Source organism: Marmota monax, unplaced genomic scaffold (genome assembly GCF_021218885.2).
Source record: "Marmota monax isolate L192 unplaced genomic scaffold, Marmota_monax_Labrador192_F-V1.1 WCK01_AAM20220418_F8-fsc00014, whole genome shotgun sequence".
In the NCBI taxonomy this organism is placed as follows: Eukaryota; Metazoa; Chordata; class Mammalia; order Rodentia; family Sciuridae; genus Marmota; species Marmota monax.
In genome coordinates, this window is record NW_026695222.1 from 17560851 (window position 1) to 17583415 (window position 22565).

Sequence of the window (22565 nt, forward strand, 5' to 3'; positions counted from 1 at the left end):
ATATGACTATAAAACATCTCTACTGCCAAGTCCCACACCTTACAGGACAACTGCTTATAGATAATAGTGCTGAAATCATCTCTAGTATTTGTGAGGTATCATAAGATTTACTAAGATTGTATTTCTAGGTAATGTTTTAGTTCCTGGCAGAAAAATTTAGGAACTGACCCCAAGATGTTAATTAAAGCTGGTTTCCAGACAAATAGGGTCATGTCTTTCCCTAAAAGGGGAATTGGACTAGGATGAGACTGTCATTCAGCTGAGGTCACCAATGGCTTTGTCAGGATCCTTGGATGCCACAGTCTCAGCTTTGCCTGCCCACAGTCATGGCCTCAGATACCTTCCAAAATATGGGTGCATCCCAAATCCAAGGAGTGTTATCACTTACCATTCTGTATCCAGTCAGTGCCCTTTATACTGAGCTCATTTTGATCCATGTATTTTGACAAAAGCCCTAAACAAAGGATAGAGTCAGTGAGTTATTATCATTAAAACATCCGGGCAGCTGGCAGAATTGGCCTTTTGATAATTAAATAAATTCTAAAAACCGGACTTCCAAGTGTATGATATTTATATATACGTAACATAGCTCCTTTCTCCTAGAAATATTTTCAAGGCCATCTTAAAAAATGGGGATGCACAACAACACAATTTAGCAAAATACAGGATGACTATAGAAATGAAAGAATTTTCTTTGTACCTACAAACACGACTGCTGCTCTTCTGATGGGAAGTTTTGTATTCTTGGAGTACATCAGAGTTTGGGCTAAGATGTTAATTTTCCCCCTGCATTTTATTCCCTAAGTTAGGGGGAAAAATAAGAGTACAAAGCAGTGAAGTAGCAGCACTATTTTGATCAGTATCACCAGAGTTTGCAGGGTAAGGGACTATATCAGATACAGAGGCAGAGTACAAGAGTGCTTGATATAACTAGTGAACACTATCAGTGATTACGAAGGTATGCCATGGTAACAAGCCCCTATACAAAGCTAAATCCTCTGAAAATCTCTTGCCCATCCCAACTCATGCTGTGTATCATGCTGTGATGCCTTTAAAGCCATCCTAGCTTCCCTGGATTCTGTTTTCTAAGCTTCTCCTTCACCTTTTCCCTGACCGCTTACCTGCCTGACCTTATGCTGCTCTGAGCATTTTGCAGATGCTCCTTTCTTGGCACAAGTCATTTTCCACTTTGAGTTTCTATTAATTTCTGCAGGTTTCATCTCCCTTACTAGCTTGCAGACTCCCAACTGGGTTTTAAACCTTGGCTTTTCCATGGCTTGTTGCACACTGGATGTGTTTTGAATGGATGTATCTTTCAGTGGATCTCTGACAAGGACAGGCACCTGAGAGACAGGCTGAGGACAGGAATTTGTTCTCATAGAGCTTATGATTTAACATGAACAATTTGTAGTCAAATACTATCATTAGTGCATCAAGCTATAGGTTTGACTGCAGGTCAGAGAGAATCTCCAGTGGAAAGCCTGCACAAGGGTTCTTGGGGGTTCCTACCCTGCCGGCCTGAGCAGAGGAGACCACTCCTGGTCCTAAACAGGTTAGACCTATGGAAGATTTCTAGGAATAGTCAGTCCCAGGGACTTTGTAGTAGAATCCAGGTAGTTTACAATCAGTTTCTAGAAAACCAAGAATGGGCCTCCAGAACTTTGCTGGTTCTAGCCTGCTCCTGTGATGAACTCTGTTGAATCTGTGAGGGAGAAGGTGCCATCTGGGCCCAGTGCCATAGCCAATGGCATTCTGCCATCATGCCCACAGCTACACTGCATGGCAACCGTTGGTTGGGGGGGTCCCCTAAACATGCTTTCATGGGGAATAAGATGACCTACCATATCCAGGGAAGGGTGAGAGACAGCTGTAAGGGGAATATATAACTCCACTTCAATTCAGCCCATGTGGAGTTTTCTGAACAAAACTATCAGCCTGACCTTATAACCCCAGACCCAGGTTAGTGGGCTTCTAAGAGTTCACCAGTCTAATTTGTGAAGAAGGTTGGTAAGAGGAAGTGAATTTGACTCAGTTGGGAGAAAACTATAGAAAAATAGATCTACAGTTTAAAACATTTCAGAGATTCATGTGGTGGCATGAAAAGTGGTGAGCCATGTTTCCTGAATGCCACATTCTACCAATAAAAACCATGTCAGGAAAACTAGGTATGTTGACATGTTGAAGAGGTGACAAAGCCATTATTTCTCACATACGAAGAATCTGCAGATTTTTCCGGCTTCAGTAGGTCTGATGTACAAGGGGTCTCTGCAGTACACTTCCTGGGGCAACTTCCACTTCAGGAAATGAGCACAGATGGTTAAGACTCGCTGGCTCTCCTGTGAAAAAGATGATCATAGATCAGAATTTCCAAACTTTTTTTTTTTTAAGCTGAGGTAATCTTTCTTTGATAAAACAGACACCAAAGTTCAATGAGAAAAGCTGATAAACTCAGGATTTCCCTGTGTGGAGTGAGAGGAGGGGTGCCAAGGAACCAAAATGCTGTTCTCCTCCTCCAACTTCCCCAGAGTCCCTGAGAGGATCCATAAAACCTCAGAGTTGAGGGGAAGATGCAGAAATCACTGGTTTTGGGCATGCTACCCAGACTTGAAATTCCACAGGGATTCTCAATTACCATGCTCTATAGAGACAGAAACCCCAACCCTACTGACTACACCTAAGTCATTTTTCTGTTACTCTACATGGGGAAGTGTAACTCTTGACTTTGTGCCAGCTTGGGGCATCTCTGATTTGGAAGAAACTAAAGTACTGATTTAGCTAGTGGGCCTCTTCGCTAGTTCATTGCTCTCCAAATGCTGCCCAGGGACCATACAACATCTCTGATGAGTCTCCAAGCAAGTATTTTATCCCAGGCCCACTAGATATTTGGGCATAAAAATTCCTATGGGGATAGATGGGAATAAAAAATTAGTTCAGTGGACCCAGATGGCACCTTTTTATCTTCACAAATGCAACAGAGCTCATCTTAATAGTTCAAGGTAGTTTAGCTGCTTTGTTTAGTGCTTTGTAAAAATCTAGTAAACCAAAGATATCCAGATACCCTCCTCTAGGTTATGCCTTTAAGAAATTCTCACACATGTGTATAAGGAAAGATATTCAAGAATGCTCATTGTGGTGCTGTAATAATGAAAATCTGAAAAATTTCATGTCTAAATGGCATGGAATAGAAGAAGGGGATAAGTTGTAGGTTACTCATCTGATGGAAATTCATACAGCTGTGAAAATAAATTATCTAGAGTTTTACAACATGGGTAAATCTCATAAATACAATGTTAAACAAAATGCTGAAAGATACAGAGAATGATACAACATATACAGTTTTAAAACATGAACAATATTAACAGGAATGATAACAAATTTAAGATCACACTTTTGAGGGAATTCAGTTAGGGAAAGATATATAATTTATTCCTGTTTTATTTTTAGCATGGAGGTTGCTGTATGGGTGCTTATTATGATCTCTGTGCCAGTGACTCATAACCTGATTTATGTTAGACATCTTCCCCTCTGCTTAGACTGAGGAGCTTTGGAGAATGGCTAGAAGTTATCCAATGTCTGAAGGGAAATAAGCCCACTAAACCTAACTGCCAAGGTCTGGCAGGGCAGGGTGTGGTATTGATAAGAGCTGTAAACTTCCCAGGCCATACTCCGTGTCACCTGGTTGGCAAGTTCTGCTTCACTGCTTTTTGGGGTTTGAAGCGTTTCATATTTTGATTATACAACTGTAAACCTTTCCCCATACCAAGGTGCTAGGGCCCACAATCTCACATCTGTTTTTGAACCTGCAACCTTGACTTCCATTTCTGTAAAGGGGAGCCTACAGAGGAGACAGCCCCAGGATTCTTCCAGAATACTTGTGGTCTAGATACAACTCCCTGGGATGCTGCAACTGGTGGTCATAGTTAGCACCATAGACTGGACAGGCTTCTGATGTTGTGACAGAACTAAAGAGAATAACATTTTAACTTCCCACCCACCACCCAATTAAGAGGATGGCTTACATGGAAAACCACAATTTTTATGGCAAATACTCTCAGGAGATTTAGGGGAAATATTGGCTTCTCCAGATTGGCAAGGCTACTCTCACTGACCTAACCCCAACCAAGTTATTTGTCTTAATAATGAAGCAGTTCTTGAAGTGAAAAAAAGAAAGATGACAGAATATTATCATTGTCATTAAAAAAAAAAGAGTCTATTGATTTGGGCATTATGTTTAGGGCTTGTTGCTAGGCTGAAAACTGGTGTGAGGCTACAGTGAGGGCTAACATATCATTCTTTCCCCCAGAGGGCCGCAATTTACTACATAAAAAATAGGAGTAAAAGTTTCACACAATTCACTTAGGCAAAATAATTGAATGTAGCACTGTATCAGAGAAAATGGAGAACAAAGATGATACTGCAAAGTCCCTGGCTCTCAAAAGACATGAATCCTTTTTTGCAGAGTTGGCTGTGAATTTAGAGTTCCTTGGGACTCAAGGAAGTTGACAACAGGTATTACCTCAGCTATTGCATCATTTTCATCCTGAGAATACAGAAGAAGTGGGACCAAGCTGTCCAGGACCTGGTTCTCCACACCCTTCTTATCTGTGTGCTTTACAGACTTTATGGCGGCTCCGAAGAGGGTCATGGAGAAACAATGAACATCAGGTCTCACCTATGAAGGAAACAGCCAGAAGGATGCAACTTGATGAACATGTTGATGCTCAGCTTATAAAAACTGCAGGTGGGTTGAAATGCCAGTCTTAACAGGGGCTGTTTAGCCGCAGTGCAGCTGGAGGCAATACATATGGAGCAAGCCAGAACTGCTGTTTGCAGTCTGTCTTGTCCTCTCACTCCACAAGTGGGAAGGAGGCACAGTCCTACCTGCTTTTGTCAAAGCTTATGTCTGATACTGGTATTAACCATTCACACAAGCTATTTTACTTATATTCAAAATCCCAGCCTTGGCATATTTTACTGTCCCAATGATGCTGGTCAATGTGCTCCATATATTTCATTTTGGAAAATTGTTGGCATTTGAGACAAGGACACGACTACAGTCCATCATCTTGACTAAGTCCTGTTATTCCTTGAAAGCAAAGACAATGTTAAACTCTTTCTCCATCCCACAAAGCAAGATAATACCTTGGCAAGCTTTTATGTCTCAATTTTTTTTAATCTGAAAAATTAACATTAACACCACCCTACCACATCATGGGTTACCTGGAAGGGTCTTGAAAGATTTGAAAAGTGCTCTGAAAGTAAAAAGTTCTATATAAAATAGAACATACTTATTACTATCCCAATTTCTACTCTCTGTTATGGCAATTACCCTCCCGCCTAGGGAAAGTCCCTCCTCTCTTATTATCTTACATCACCAAATAAGGAAAACAGTGTCCTCATCATGGCAGCCAGCGTAGTAAAATCCATTGTCCTGACGAGCTTCAGGAGAATCTGAATGGCTAACAAAACAATCTTTTCATCGGTTTCATATAAGCTGTCTAGAATGCATGGCAACAGGCTCTTGATGTCTTCCCTCTGTGTGTCCAAAGGGAGAACATCACCACCTCTCCTGGTGGCATGCCATCTGGTACCAAAGGGAGAGGGCTCTCAACTTCACTCAGTATTCATGTAAAGGGAGCATGATGGCGCGTCTCAGTACTAGCAGGCCTGAGATGCATAAGAGGTGGTGGAGCGGTAGTGAGCTGCCTCACAGGACAGAAGTAGGACTAGGTGAGGGAGGTCCAGAGTCATGGCCCTGGCCTGTTGAGAGCTCTCCCAACACTGAGAGAAAGTGGAATGTTAGCTCAGGGCACGGTGCAGAAGGTCTCCAAACAGTCTGAAAGATTCCTTGGCAGGAATTCAGCAGAATTTATTGAGGATCTTCCCATTCTTAATTGAGAGTCTACTTTTTTGAAATTCTTAAAAGGAAGCAGTCTCAATTTTAAAACATATATATTTAAAAAATAAGTAGAATAAAACAATAAATACTAATGCATCTAATCAACCAAAATAAGCATTATTAACCACTGACATTTTTGCTTTAGATATATACATATGCTTTTAAATAAAAGAATAGAACTCGAGAGACAAAATTAAAGCCTCCTGAGTTAGTCAACTCTTCTGAGCGAGGCCTAGTTTTCTAGTGAGGCCTATGGAAAATGAGATCTCTTCCAACAGGAATGTCAGTGATCTGTCTTAGATGACAGGCATCTTGGCAGTAGATCAAAGGCCTATCCCAAGTTATTTCACTGCGCAACATGGTACAAGGCATAAGGGCCATGTGAATATTGTCTATGGTGTGATAATAATGAGTATAACTCCACACAAACTGCAGGTTTCACATATTATCAATATATGTGACTTGGCCTTTAAGATATTTAGCTGCTTTTCTAATAGTAAGTACTAGACTATTTCCTAGGTATAAAATTCAAATGTAAAAAAGGTTGTGCTAGGGGAAGGATCTTCTCCACCTGCTCCTGTCCCAAGGCTTCCCAAGTTTCTTCTTAAGTTGTTTTCAGTTCTTTGGGTATCTCTTTGGGGGTATTCTATTTATGACTTAATAATCAGCGATCTGGGGTCTTCCTACCATCTCCTGGTGTCTGATGAGATTGTACAGTCCCCTCAAGGCAAGAATTCTAAAGGCCTCATTTTCATGATTCAGCCAGTCCTTCAAGCGGGCTGTAGAATATTTACTAGGCAGTCTCCTGGCCACAGGACTCTGGAGAAGCTGAAAGAACCCCAAAATCAGCCAAATAAATGACCTTGAAGCCTTTTTTATAAAATAAGCTACCTTCCCACCAACTCCAAAATATATGTTTTACTTTGAAATCTCTACGATACAGCACACACACTATAGGGTGATGCTTATGTTGCAGATATATAAGGTTTACCCAATAATTAAAGTGCAGGGACCCATTTCAATAGGCTTGAATCTGAAAAATTTGGGTGTAGCCTAGGAAGGCAGGCATTGCTGCTTTATAGCTTCCTGAACTCAGCACCAGGGAATGAGACTTACCTCCACAAAAAAGCCTGCAGATGTGAGTTTATGCTTATCATTCCCTCGGTTTAGAAAAGGCACTAACAGGTACATGACTTTATGTGCGAGGAGTTGGTTTCTTTCCAGCAATGTACTGCAAAACACAACACCAACAGGATGACCCTCCAACATGCCCCCACACCAAGGGCATTTTCTCAGAGCGGGGCCCCCTGGACTTGTTGCCCAGCTAAGGTATACAGGAGGCTATGGCAGGACCAGGATCTCTGAAAAATATGCCTGACAGTCTAGACATTGCCTAGACTTATGAGCAGGTTGTCCAGCCTTAGTTACTGTGGAAACTAAAGGGAATACAACAACTAAAGCAATGCTGACTTAGAGCAGGAGGGTGTGTGCACACCCCAAGGGAGCCGTACTTGGCAAGGAGTGATATTCCCTGAAGATGGCGATCTTTTTCTTCCAGAAGAGTCCATCCTTTATTCTTTTCCATGATGTGGAATTCCTGCCAGCACAATGTTCTGAGGAGGAGAGACTTTGTAGCCCGAATGGCAAAGCTAAGTCAAACAAAAACAGTGACTAGAACAGGTCCTGCCAATCTGTAAGCACACAGTCACTCTGTTCTCACTGGGGAGGGCCATGCCTGCAGAGTTGCTGGACCCTACTTCTCCCTCTGCTAGATTGCCCAAAGACTCTCAATTCTCTAACAACTTGAAAGGGCTTCAAACAAATTCTCTGGAGTAGAGGAAGGGGCCCAGGGGAAGGGAGGATGGGAGAGAGAGGGGAGATACTAAGGAATGAAGTTGACCAAATCATGTTATCTGCATGTATAAATGTATTATAACAAACCCCACTATTATGTATAATTATAATGTACCAATAAAAATAGAAGAAAAACAAGATAAACCAAAAGACAATTCTTGCATAAAGAAATCTAACTAGGGCTGGGGATATAGCTCAATTGATAGAGTGCTTGCTTCACATGCACAAGGCCCTGGGTTCAATCCCTAGCACCACAAAAGAAAACGAAAAAGAAATCTAAGTAGATTTTGTTTCCCCAGGAGTTTGGAAGGAAATCTATGATAAAACAAATGATCTGGGGTGCTAAAAAATCTTTATTGATGGGCTGGGGTTGTGGCTCAACGGTAGAGTGCTCGCCTAGCATGTGCAAGGCCCTGGATTCGATCCTCAGCACCACATAAAAATAAAGGTATTGTGTCCAACTACAAATAAAAATTAAATATTTTAAAAAATCTTTATTGAGATAAAATTTATACCCCATAACATTTATCCTCACTGCTTAAACAAAACAAAACAAAACAAAAACTATTCATTGAACTGGTATCCTGGACTGGGCATCAGAGAATCTCAAAGCTGGAAGGGTCCTCAGAGAGACGACTTTGCCCGACACCACATACAGACAAGGAAGCTGAGGCAGAGAACAGTGGAGTTGCTCTGGGTTAAATGGATGAATGAGAACAAGAACTTGGATCAACTGACTAAGTGATCTTACAGATTTCACATTATGGCACATTCTCTGAAAGAAATTCATGTCCCACAGCAACACTAAGAAATCTCTACTGAGACCCTAAAGGGGAACTAAAACTATCTCTCTATGCAATAAAGCAGAAACAAGGAGTTGTTTCACTGGGTCAGTACAGGTTTGGAGGTAAGTTCAAGCTGTTTTGTTTGTCTCTGTTTCTACTCGATTTATCAGCAAAAGGCTACAATTTTTAAGGGCATGTGGACTCACATAACCAAAAGTACCCTGGTTCCAGGAAAACTAAGGACAACCAATGAACGCCCAGAACAGCTCCTGGGCACTTCATCCCTGTCTCATGATGGCTGCTGTTTGCTCCCTCACAGTTGGGACCACATCTTGGCTATCCTCATGTCCACCACAGCACCCAGTGCTTGATAATGAAATTATAATGGACTGTACCACAAAGGTGTGACCTCTGTCGACACTTCCTGTTCTGAGTACAGGCCACTTGGGATGTTGACATCAGACATGGTGAGGCCAATGCTGTGGTGGATCTGGATGAGCAGTGTCATGAGAAGCTGAGGAAAGAGTCGGAGCATAGCTGCTCGAAGCCTGTTTCCCATGAACACCTCATAAAGGGCACACGTTGCCTGTGGTAAAAAAGGCACAGAGCAGAGCTGAGCACCTGCAAGCCCCACTCCTCGTTTTTGCTTTGTTTCTGTTTGTTCAAGAGTCCTGAATTTCTGAGTTTCTAAGACACTACGACTGTCCAATATTGAATTTTCGTGACATCCCTCTTTCTACAGAATATGGTTTCTGGACCTACCATCCTCCTGGTAGCGGTAATCAGTGTATGGACATGGCAGTGAGGAAAGGGGTCATTCAAAGTCACCAGGGAGTAAAGAGACTTGAAATCCAGAAGTATGAAGGAAACAATTCCCATACTTGATTACATACAGATAAAAAACCAGGGCAAAATTTATCATAAGGCTAGATGACAAATAGCCCAAGAAAGTATTGATTTCAATGTGTTATTAATATATAAAATGCTCTTTCCAGTAAGAAAAACTACACAGGCTTGTTACTCAATGTCCAGGCCACGGAGCATCACCTGGGAGCTGATTAGACATGGAGACTCTCAGGCCCCACCCAAGACCCTCTGTATCTATTTTTCATAAAATCCCTGGTGACTGTGGTTTGTGTCATATTAATTCTGAGAAGCACTGGTGTCTAGGACATGAACAGACAAGTCACAAATGAAGTAAAAACAGCCATTTAAAAACATACATTTAACCTGCCAAAAACAAAATTATTAAAACATGTTCCTTTCTCACCTAACAGTGAGAAAACAACGACAAGACTGGCAATGCTCAGTGTGGTGCGAGGTGAAACAGGCATCCTCATGCCACCTGGAGGAAGGACAGTGCTCGGGAGGACCAGCTAGGAATACAGGTAGCAGCTCCATGCCCACCTTTGACCTAGAATTCCCCTCTACTGGCCTTCATCTTAAGAAAATATTGAGGGCTGGGGATTTGGCTCAAGCGGTAGTGTGCTCGCCTGGCATGCCTGTGGCCCGGGTTCGAACCTCAGCACCACATACAAACAAGGATGTTGTGTCCGCCGAAAACTAAAAAATAAATATTAAAAGTTCTCTCTCTCTCTCTTAAAAAAATATTGAATATATATGACATTATTTATGTGCACACAATTAAGTTTTCTGTAGCATTGTTTTAATGGCAAAAGTGTGAAAATTATCAAAATGTTCACTAATAATTTGATAATTAAGAATGATTTTGAGCTAGGCTTGTGCCTACAGTCCCAGCACTCAAGAGGTTGGAGCAGGTAGATCAGGGCTTTCCAGGCAACATAATGAGACCACATCTCAAAAAAAAATTTCTTTTTTCACAAAAAACAACAATGAGAAGATTCTATACCTTTTAAAATCTATCTTACAAAAAGTTATTTAAAAACAAATAGCTATCCAGGAGATTCAAGATGGCGAATTAGAGAAAGGCTGCATTTCCTATTGCTCCAAAGCTTGGGACACAAGCAGCAGGAGTACAGTTGCTCAGCAAGGTGGGTGAAAGAGAGATGTCACTAAAATTCAATATTGGACAGTCATAGTGTCTTAGAGACTCAGAAATTCGGGTGTCTTGAACAAAGAACCAGAAAGAGTACATTGGAGCCAAGTTGGCTGTGGCAGCAGCAGCAGTAGCAGTAGTACACTGGTTCCCCACGGAGGGGAGGGATTACAGACAGAAACACAAAGCACAGACCTGGTATGGAAAAAGAAAAGCAGCTTGAACTTAGCTGATCCAGAGGTTGCACAGTGAACTGGTGTTTGACAGGTAATCTGTATTTCTCAACTGGCGAGCAGAGAGCTGAAGCAGAAGTCATCCCGAGGAGGCCACACTTCAGCTTGCTGCTGTGGGAGCCCAGGAGATTACAGCAAGTATTGTCATACTGCCCCAGCAAGAGCATACAGTGTGGTCTAGGGTGTGTACAGCAGAACATGAGTGAAAGAGGCTCAAAGAAGACTGTACCTAGGTGGATCCAAGTCAGAAAACGAAGGGGAGTTGAACTTCTTTCCCTGTTAGTCTGGCAGCTCACATAACCAGCTGAAGAGGGTTGGGTGAACAGGTGGGTAAACACTCAGCAGCAGCAAAGCTGATAGAAGACTGGTTTCCTTGCTCCACAAGTAGAATTCTTGGGAGGTTGCCAAGATCCTGACTCCCTGCGGAGATAGGCCTCTGCCTGGCCCTAGGGGTGTATTCATCTAATCTCTCCAGAGCAGATACCACCCAACAAAGCTCTTAGGGCTTGATAAGCCCCAGTCACCAGAACTTCCCTCAAAGAACTGAGCAGCAGCCCTGCCCTGGGAGTGCATGGATCTAGTCTGTGCAGACAAAACTCCAATCAACATGCCGTCCTACCTTATCCTGGTGAGAAGGGAAGCTGAGAGCTTCAGTTTTAGGCCAATCCAACTGGCAGCTTGGTGAGCAACACAAAAAGAGGAAGAGGTTAACAACCCCCCAGCCCTTATTCTTTCTTTCTCGGCACATAGCCCAAGAAGAAACAGAGAAAGATAGTTGGGCACAGGCCGTGACCAGTCATTCTTGTTGATGGTTTTGACCACCTCAGTGGAGATGATTCTTTAATATTTCATTAAGAATCTTTTCTGGGGGCTGGGATTGTGGCTCAGTGGTAGAGCGCTTGCCTAGCATGTGTGAGGCACTGGGTTCGATTCTCAGCACCACATATCAATAAATAAAGCTCCATTGAAAACTAAAAAATATTTTTAAAAAAGAATCTTTTCTGGGTGTTCTTGCTGTGCTGAGTGTTTTATAGACATATATACATACACATATATGCTGCTTTTTTTCCTCATTTTTTTTACATTAGTTATCTTTCTTTGCCTTGTCTTTTGAAGGCTAGGGTTTTTGGTTTATTTTTGTTTTTATCTTCTTTTTCTCCCACTAACAGACAAATTCTCTTGTTCTCTCTTTCTCTCTCTTTTTACTTCATTTTTGTTATTTTTTCCCTCCTCCTTTATAATCATCACTTGCTGCATCTCTTCTGCATTCTCTCTCTCTCTCTTTTTTTTTTTTGGTACTAGGGATTAAACTCAGGGGCACATGCCCAGCCCTATTTTGTGTTTCAACTCACTGAGTTGCTTAGCACCTCACTTTTGCTGAGGCTGGCTTTGAACTCGTGATCCTCCTGCCTTAGTCTCCCTAGCCGCCAAAATTATAGGCATGCGCCACCATGCCCGGCTCTCTGTTCACATTTTGAATATCCTAAACTTTCTTATACTTTCCTATCACATTTTATTTTCTCTTAAGGAACTGTATTTTTACCATCTTTTAGAACTATTTGGTTTATAGAACTCCATCTGACCATTCAGGTTGTTGCAAAACTCCATCTGACATTCAGGTTGTTGCAATTAAATACTGCCGTAAATGATACGGTTGGCACCTGCTGTTTACTTTAATGCCAGATCTAGTTCATGATTATTTATTACTTTTACTATTGGCAACTGCTGACTCCACCATTCCTGGTTTTGTAGTAATTAGTGTGGTAGATGTCAGAGAGGTACCAAGTATTTATTTTAATGCTGTATTTGTCTGCATTGGTTGTTGCTATTGTTTGTTTCCCTTTAGTCTGTGTGGTGCTGGGAAGTTACCGGGACACTACAAGTTTAAAAGATACAGACTTTGCTGCTGAACTAAACTCAGTCAAAAGACAGTGCACCTTGCTCTACACATAAATTAGCCACACTCAAACTTCAGCTATACTTTAATACAAAAAACTACTGCGCCCCAAGTAGGAATGGGCCCTCAAGTAGCACCTGGGCCCCCAAGTCCCCTAATGGACCTCTACTCCTACAGCAAAAACAGACAGAATTAAATCAAAGGTTGTGGATACCACACCTACGATGAAGGGTCCCATGCATAGATTGGAAGAGAAATCCATTCTAACAGACGCATAAAACTCAACACAGGAATACAAGAAATATGAAAAAAATTAAAAAACAAGGTGACATTATATCTCCTAAAGTTCATAATTCACCAGCAACTGACCCAAAGATATTGAAGTGGATGAAATAGCAGATAAAGAATTCAAAAGAATGATTATAAAAATGATCAATGAATTACAAGAGGACACAGGAAAACAACTGAATGAATTAAGGAAATCAGTACAGGAAATAAATGAGAAATTTAATAAAGAGCTAGAAATATTGAAGAGGAGCCAAACAAATTTTGGAAATGAAAGACACAATAAACAGAATGTTCAGTTGAAAGTCTCTCTAATAGAGTAGACCATACTGAGAAGAGAATCTCGGAGCTTGAAGACAAAGTGGCTGGCCTTGAACATTCAGACATTATTAAAGAATAGAAAATATGTAATCATGATCAGAATATGCAAGAACTCTGGGACATTAAGAAACCAAAGTTAAGAATCGTTGGAGGAAAAAAAAAAAAAAGAATCATTGGAGGGAGGCTGGGGTTGTGGCTCAGCAGTAGAGCGCTTGCCTAGCACGTGCAAGGCCCTGGGTTCGAGCCTCAGCACCACATAAAAATAAATAAATAAAATAAAGACATGTGTTCAATTACATCTAAAAATAAATATTAAGAAAAAAAAGAATCATTGGAGGGGCTGGGGTTGTGGCTCAGTGAAACAGTGCTTGTCTAGTACATGTGAGGCCCTGGGCCCGATCCTCAGTACCACATAAAAATAAACAAATAAATAAAATAAAGGTACAACTACAATTGAAAAATAAATATTTTTTTTTAAAAAGAATCATTGGAATTGAAGAGGGTCATAAGATACAGGCTAATGAAATGGATAACCTCTTTAGGTAAATAATAACAGAAAAATTTCCAACCTTGAGAATGAGATGGACATCCAGATAAAGGAAGCACTGAGGATCCAAACAGAGAAGATAAAAAAGAACCTCTCCATGACACACTATAATTAAAATGCCTAATATACAGAACAAGAATAGAATTTTAAAAGCCTCAAGAGAAAAACATCAGGTCCCATTTTTGAGGCAAGCCAATAAGAACTACTTCTAATTTCTCAGCACAAACTTTGAAAGCCAGGAGGGCTTGGAATGATGTGTTCCAAGTTTGGAAAGAAAATAACTGTCAACCAAGATTGCTACATTCAGGAAAATTATCCTTCAGAATTCAAAGTGGAGGGGCTGGGGTGTGGCTCAGTAGTAGAGCGCTTGCCTAGCATGCATGAAGCACTGGGTTCAATGCTCAGTACCACATATAAATAAATAAAATAAAGGTATAAATAAAATAAAGGTATCAACAACTTAAAAAAATTTTTAAAAAATCGAAGTGGAAATAAAAACCTTCTAAGATAAGCAGAAACTAAAAGAATTCATGACTAATAAGCCAACACTACTTGAGTACTCCATGCAGAAGAAATTGAAAACATCCCAGAGTTTAAAAATTTCATTTGAAGAGTAGCTAAGCAAATGAGAAACATGACCAAATTAGATATTAGAAATAAATTAAAGTGGGCTGGGGATGTGGCTCAAGCGGTAGCGAGCTCGCTTGGCATGCGTGCTGCCCGGGTTCGATCCTCAGCACCACGTACAAACAAAGATGTTGTGTCCGCCGAAAACTAAAAAATAAATATTAAAATTTCTCTCTCTCTCTCTCTCTAAAAAAAAAGAAAAGAAAAGAAATAAATTAAAGTGACAGGAATTAGTAAACCTCTCTCTATAATAATAATGAATATACACGGTCTCAATTCTCCAATTAAAAGACATAGGGCTGGGGCTGGGGATGTGGCTCAAGCGGTAGCGCGCTCGCCTGGCATGCGTGCGGCCCGGGTTCGATCCTCAGCACCACATACAAACAAAGATGTTGTGTCCGCCGATAACTAAAAAATAAAATATTAAAAAAAAAAGACATAGGGCTGGTAGAATGGATTGAAAAACAAGACCCAACTATATGCTGTTTGCAAGAGACTCACTTTACAAGCAAAGGCAGTCACACAAGTTGAAAGTAAAAGGATGGAAATTTATATACCATGCAATAATGAGGCCAGAAAACATGCAGGAGTAGCTACTCCCATATCAAACAAAGCAGACTTCCAAACAAAAATAATCAGAGAGACAAAGGTCATTTCATACTGATAAAGAGAACAATCCAACAAGAAGATAAAATGATAGTAAATATTGATGCCCCAAACATTGGTGCACCTAATTACATAAATTAAAACTCAGATAAATCCCAGTACAATAATACTGAATCATTTCAACACACATCTCTCACCAATATATAGGTTATTCAAACATAAACTCAGGAAAGACTCTTTGGACCTGAAAGATATTAGAAATCAAATGGACTTAGCAGACATTTATCTATTCATCCATAAAGAAAAATAAAAATATGACATTTGCAGGAAAACGGATGAAACTAGAGACCATCGTGTTAAGTGAAATAAACCATACTCAAAAGGTCAAGGGTCATACATTTTCTAGTGGAAGCTAGAGAAGAAAAAGGAAAAGAAAGGTGGAAGGAAGGGGGTCTCATGAAAGTTAATCTATAGAGTAGAGGATGGGAACCAGGGGAAGGGAGAAAGGGAAGGAAAGGGGAAACACTGGAGAATGATATCAGCCAAATTATATTGTTATTTTATAATCATGTTCAAATATCTGACAACAAATCCCATCATTATGTACAACTATAATGCACCAATAAAAAAAATAAAAAAGAAAAAATGGCTATCCAGTCAGAAAAGGATAGGAGTAGTTCATACATTGTTAATTTTTTTTAAAAGTCATCAAACAGTGTGTGTAATATGATCATATTAATATATATGTACATATATATAATTTTATTGACTGATTATAACTTCTAATACTATACTAAAATGACATATAGGAATTTTTAAAAAGGCATAAGTCCATAAGAAGAGAGAAAATAAAAGAAAAGACAATAGCAGATTACAAATGTTGAATTATGAAAGCAAAAAGTCATAATGATAATTTAGATCAGAGAAAGGTAAAAACTGGTAGGGGAGGAAATGCAGTAAAAAGTATATGCTGAAAGAAGGGAAGCTATGCATGTGTAGAAGCCAGGGATTTTGGGGAACTCTGTACTTTTTGCTCTATTTTGCTGTGAACATGAAACACTTTAAAAAGTAACATATATTTAAAGGAAAAAATGGGGGAAAAGTTTATCAAATATACATAAAAATGTTTAAATATGTATAAATAGTTCTAGAAAGTTCATTTTTAGGGAAATGGCACAGACATGAGCCAAGAATAGTTTTACCTTTGTTTTTGGAACCAGAAATTTAACCCAGGGTCACTTAACCACACATCTCCTGCCCATTATAAATTTTTTTATTTTAAGACAGGGTCTTGCTGAGTCCCTTAGGGCCTGTCTAAGTTGCTGAGGTTCATCTTGAACTTGCAATCCTCCTGTCTCAGCTTCTTGAGTCCCTAGGATAATAAAGCATTAGTGCACTATCTGCCTCCCCCCTTTTATTTTTGAGACAGGATTTCACTATGTAGCCCAGTTTTGCTTAGAACTCCTAGGCTCCCCAGTTTTGCTTTGAATTCCTGGGCTCCCCAGTTTTGCTTTGAATTCCTGGGCTCCCCAGTTTTGCTTTGAATTCCTGGGCTCCCCAGTTTTGCTTTAAACTCCTGGGCTCCTGCCTCAGCTTTCAGAGCAGCTAGGATTTCAGGTGCATACCACAGTACCTGGTTCAAGATTTTATATTTTTAAAAGGATTATTATTTTTAAAAAGACAAAGACTATATAGACTATAGAGACTATTATGTGGTCTGAAGAGCCTAGAATATTTACCATCAATCCTTGTTAACCGCTGCTCAAGGGGACCTTTGCTTTCTTTTTCATCTAACTATCTATTTATTGAGGTGCTGGGGACAGAACCCAAGGCCTCACTCATGCTAGGTACTACCACTATCACTGAGCTATACCCCAGCCCATGCTTTCTATTTTATACACTTTCATATTATTTAACAATTTTCACAAAGTTGTATTACTCTTTCACTATAATGATAAATATTTTTAAAGATAAATATTTTTTAAAAAAGATTGAAGCAGGAATGTTTTAAATATATTAAACCATACCGATTCCTACACTCTCCCAGCTCTCTCCATGTCAACCTGGGTAGAGGCACTGTAGATATAAAATGGATGATAAAAACCATCTGTGAGAGGGACTAAAAATAACATTCTCTGAGTGAGGTTGGTCACCCTGGAGGGAAGCCTGGTGGGCGGAAGTTAGTGGGGAAGAGCTCAGTGACTTACAGCAACAGCCACATAGGCCATCTTCTCCTGGGTGGGCACCATATGGCATTTCTGCAGCTTCCTCAGGAGTCTCCACAGGATCCAGGTTGTGCTGGGCAGCTCTGCCTCCAGGGTTCTCCACAACTCAGTCAGATACCTAGAAACCCCAGAATAAGAAGGTTCAGGAAAGTGGCTTATCCCAGACCTATCATGACTACCACCTTTCTGGAGTCTCTGGGATCCAATCTATAAGATGGTTTCCTCTCTGCTTACTTCCTCAGTACATCAAAGGAATCTGAGTACATAATAGGTAACTTCCAAGGTTTGATTGAATCAAGTTCCCTTTGCCTGGGCACAGACTTCAAGGCCATTCATAAACTAGTCCTCACCTAACTTTCAGTACCTCTATGTCCCCCCATCACACACTCTGGGCTCTAGCCACCTGCACCATTCACCTTCGCCAAACAAATTGTGGGCTTTGAAAACCTCTACCTTTGCTTACAGCATTTTCTTAAACCGGAAGACCCTTCCCCAAGTTCTCCTCTGCCCATCACCCCTTCAAGGTCCAGCTCCAGTGTCACCTCTTCTGTGTATCTTTGCTACTTCTTCACCATGTCTCTCATGAGAGTTTCCATAACCCTTTGTTTGTTTCTTTGTTTGGTACTAGAGATTGAAACCAGGGGTGCTACATCCCCAGCCCTTTTTTAAATTTTTTAGAATCTGAGACAGGGTCTTGCTAAGTTGCTTAGGGTCTTGCTAAGTTGCTGAGTCTGATCTTGAATTTATGATCTTGCCTCAGACTTCCAAATTGCTGGGATTACAGAGTACACCACCATGCCTGGCCCCATGACACTCTTCTCCTTTCTAGAGGTTACCTCAGTCTCACATGTGCCATTATCAGTTCTCTATGAGTGTGTCTATCTGAAGGAAGAGATTATGTCCGCCCTTCTAGAGATCCCTAAGGACCTAGCACAATGCCAGGTATTCAAAGGCACATCTATTCAATATAGTCTGTGGTCCTCAAATTGGCTAAGGTCAAGCCCTAAAATAAAGCTTTGATCCTACTTAGAAGAAATCTTTTTTATTTTATTATTATTTTTTTTAGTTTAGCCACTTTCCTGAACCTTCTTATTTCTTTTATGTGGTGCTGAGGATCGAATCCAGCACTTTGCACATGCTAGGCGAGTGCTCTACCACTGAGCCACAACCCTAGCCCCAGAAATCTTTTTTTTTTTTTAATATTTTTTAGCTGTTGATGGACCTTTATTTCATTTATTTATTTTATGTGGTGCTGAGAATCTAACCCAGATCCTCATACATGCTAGGCAAGTGCACTACTACTGAGCCACAACCCCAGCCCAGAAGAAATCTTTTCTTAAGGAAAAGTAATATGTAATAATTTTCAAAAAGATTTCCAATTTTAAATTACAGCTATGGCTATCCTGGGCAATACAGAGACCTTAACTTATAAAAAAATTCTTTATTATTATAGGGCCTGAGAGTTATATAAACATTGTGCAAGTGATGGGGGAGAGAAGATTACTCTTGCTTTTAAAGGGAGTTACTCATGCTTTTAAACTTTTTTTTTTTCACCTTTTTCTGGTGCTACGGATCAAACCCAGGGCCTTGGACATGCTAGGCAACCCACTCTTACATTAAACTACAGGCCCCCTTGACCCAATCCATTCTTCACCTATTTTTAGAATCTATCTAGGCATTTTTGTACTACAGACAGGGTTTTTTCAAGTATGCTCTTCCAACTATCTACATGAGACTCTTTAAAACTTGAGAGCATTGGAAACTATCTAAACATTTCACTCCCTACTTTAGTAATTCTACTCTGTGAATAACAAAGCATGAAGGTCCTAAAGACTCCTGAAGGGAAGACTAGAAAGGAAATGGGGATAATGAAAAGCCTCATGGCTGAGAAAATAAGTAGATGGTAGAATATGAATGTTCATCCTGGGAAAATGTTAAGAAATTCCTTTGTTTACTCACAGTGGGATATTTTCTCTGAATTACTGAAGAACTAAATAAAATGCTTTGAGAAACTATTTCTTGTGAAAGAATTGCTCTCAAATGCTTTTGGTTCACTGCACATTTCTAAGAGTGCTATGAGTGCGTCTAAATTAGAAAACACAGTCTTTAAGCCAATGATTCACAGAAGTTAATGTGTAAAAAATATCATCTGGGGAATTTGTTAAAAATATGGAGGGGGTTGGGCTGGGGATGTGGCTCAAGCGGTAGTGTGTTCGCCTCACATGCGTGCGGCCCAGGTTCGATCCTCAGCACCACATACAAACAGAGATGTTGTGTCCGCCGAAAACTAAAAAAATAAATATTAAAAAAAAAAAAATTCAAAAAAAAAAAAATATGGAGGGATAGCTGGGTATAGTGATGCATGCCTGTAATCCCAGACACTTGGGAGGCTAAAGCAGGAGAATCACAAGTTCAAGGCCAGCCTCAGCAACTTAGAGAGGCCCTAAGCATCTTAGCAAAACCCTGTCTCAAAATAAAAAATAAAAGGGGTTGGGGAGGTGGCTTAGAGGTTAAGCCCCCTGGGTTCAATTCCTGAAACAAAAAAAAAAAAAAAAAAAAGGAAGAGAAAAAGGAGGACTAAAAAAAATTAAAAAGAGGTCTGGGGATATAGCTCAGTTGTTAGAGTGCTTGCCTCACACGCATAAGGCCCTGGGTTCAATCCCCAGCACCAAAAATAAACAAACAAACAAACAAATAAATAAATAAAATAAAATAAAAAAGAGGGAGCTCCGTGGTAGTGTGCAGGCCCTGGGTTGAATCCCCTGCACTATAAGAACAACAACAAAAAAGCAAAAGCCAAACAAACAAACAAAAACAAATAGCTGATTATGATTCCCTGCTTGTGGGCATCTTTGGAAACTGCCAGGTGCCTCTAATAGAAAACTGTCCAGCTCAAAAACCTATTTTGTCTATTTATCTCTATAATTGAATTTTCTCTATGTATATATGTATACCTTCTTTTAAAGTATCTATTTATTTACTTACTTATTTTGGGGTGAAATCATTCTGCAAGTGAATTGCCAACATCATTTTTCACCCCTCAATAATTTCAGACTCTATCTTCTGACAGAAAGCACATAATTCCACTTAACCATAATATCATTTCACACCTAAGTAAATTATATTAATTTACTAATCTAGTGTAGAGGCCCTATTTACATTTTCTCCAAATTTTCTTTTATGGCTTTTGTTTTTGATCCAGGATCCAATCAAGGTCATATAATACATTGGGTTATGTTGTTTTAGTATCTTTTTATCTAGAATGGTGCCTCTATCATTTTTTTCTTTCATGACATTAACTTTTTTGGGGGGGGAGTACAGGGGATCAAACCCAGGGGCATTTAACCACTGAGCCACATCCCCAGCCCTTTTTATTTTTTATTTTGAGACAGTGTCTCACTAAGTTGCTTAGGGATTCACTATGTTACTGAGGTGGCTTTGAATTTGTGATCCTTTTGCCTCAGCCCCTGAGTTGCTAGGATTACAAGCATACACCACCACACCCAGCTTTGACATTAACCTTTTTTGTTTGTTTTTGTAGAGTCCAATCTAATTATAGAATGCTCTTCATTCTGGCTTTTTTTGATTATCTTACATTTATGCATTATAGTCTGATTTATCTCCCAGGTAACTGTCTATATCTTACCTTCTCTACAAGAGAATCCTTAGATTTTTGAGGGCAACCCCAGTTTCAAAATACTCAGTGATATGCTACATACCCCAATTTAGTGTGGAGGCTGTACAGGGTGCTGTTACCTGTCATATGGTATTGGATGACACAGAAGGTGGCTAAGTACTATATCTGTGTACTTGGGCCTGGAGATAAACAAACTCACAGTGCTTATGATTTGTTGTCGGACTCTAGGCTGGCTGATTATGGATAGCCGGGCACATATAATTCCCATAATTTCTGGTACCTGAAAAAAAAAAAAGAAATTACTAATATCACTGAGACCTTAACCTTGTGGGATACTGATGGTTACTGGGGTACTGTGGCCATTTCTGAAAGGTAGCTAGGAAGTGACTTTGAAACAAAATAATTTTATGAAAAAATTTAAAATCAAAACTATTTAAAGTATATCTGTATGTAAGAATTTGTAAGGCTGCATATACAATGTTATTAGTGTGTCTGAGTGATAGGATATTACTTGGATATTAATTTTACTTTTTGCTTATCTATTTTTTTCTAATTTTCTCTCAGTGATTTCATAATAAAACTAAGATACGTGTTGCAAGAAAGCTGTTTTTTTCCACTCTGACTCTGATTATGGCAGGGGTTCTTACCCACCTTCCTCTCAGATACGTTTGTCCATCCAGGTCAAGGAAGCAGGACTACTCTTCCCATCCAGACCCCTGACTTCAGGTCTCTGTGGAACTGTCAGCTCCTCAGAGAGGCTGTCCTCAACAACCTTGCACCAGATGGCTGTCACCTCCATCACCAGTCACCAGAAACTGGTGTAGGATGGGCATATGATGCAGTTCTGGCCAATGAATCATGAGGGAAAAAATCTATTGGGGGCTTTTATGAAAGATTTTCCTCGCTAAATAAAGGACAAAGAGGAAAGCAGCATGTTTCTTCTTTCTGGATAGTCTTAACCTGCTCATGAAGTCTGACATCACTGTGACCACCTTATGACCACACGAACGGGAAAAACAGAAAGATGGAAAAGTCCTTGGGTCTTTGCCTGAACACTGTTGAGTCACAGAAATTATGCTGTGTTCAGACTTCTCCAGGATAATATATCCTCTGGTGAAGCCTCCACAGTGGGTCTTCGATTTGCCACTGAGAGCGCCTTCATGATCCTAGTGCCATCTCTCCCTGCTTCCTCAGACTGCTCTTTGCGCCTCTGAGGAATTTTGTCCCATCATTCCAGCTGAGGAACACCTATAAAACTTAAATACAGCATATAATTATGTAGCATATTATGTATAATAATAAGAGTAAAGTTATAATAATTATAACATAATTCTATACATAAGCTGTAGATTGATTTCCAACCTATCTTAATGCACATGTATCAATTGTGTTGAAATATTCACGGAATTGAAAACTTGTGATTTCATTGGTTAATAGGTTAAAATATAGGTTTTCATCATTTTAAAATTGTTTTATTATTTTATTTTTGTGGTGTGGAGGGCTTGAAACTAAGGCTTCGTACATGCTAGGCAAGTACTCTACCACTGAGCTATCCCCTAGCCTCTATTTTTTCTTTTTATCAAAGCACAACGTGCACATAATCTAAAACTCCAGTGGTCCTTTGTGTCTTTC

At 40.0% G+C, this 22565-nt stretch overlaps 1 protein-coding gene across 6 annotated transcripts in view; it reads right to left on the reverse strand.

Moving 5' to 3' along the window:
• Positions 1 to 22565, reverse strand: part of Mroh8 (maestro heat like repeat family member 8) — a 63137-nt gene that overhangs the window by 7647 nt on the left and 32925 nt on the right. For 2 of the 6 annotated variants that reach the window (XM_046433229.2, XM_046433230.2), the window contains exons 12-22: positions 21053 to 21213; positions 17279 to 17414; positions 8934 to 9124; positions 7411 to 7548; positions 7016 to 7130; positions 6587 to 6727; positions 5371 to 5535; positions 4517 to 4672; positions 2214 to 2336; positions 701 to 800; positions 389 to 454 (exon numbers count right to left, since the gene is read on the reverse strand). In XM_046433229.2, coding sequence (XP_046289185.1) covers positions 389 to 454; positions 701 to 800; positions 2214 to 2336; positions 4517 to 4672; positions 5371 to 5535; positions 6587 to 6727; positions 7016 to 7130; positions 7411 to 7548; positions 8934 to 9124; positions 17279 to 17414; positions 21053 to 21213 — 1492 coding nt within the window. Of the gene's footprint in view, positions 1 to 388; positions 455 to 700; positions 801 to 2213; positions 2337 to 4516; positions 4673 to 5370; positions 5536 to 6586; positions 6728 to 7015; positions 7131 to 7410; positions 7549 to 8933; positions 9125 to 17278; positions 17415 to 21052; positions 21214 to 22565 lie in introns of those variants that run through there. The other 4 variants (XM_046433231.2, XM_046433232.2, XM_046433233.2 and 1 more) reach the window with 4 other exon arrangements.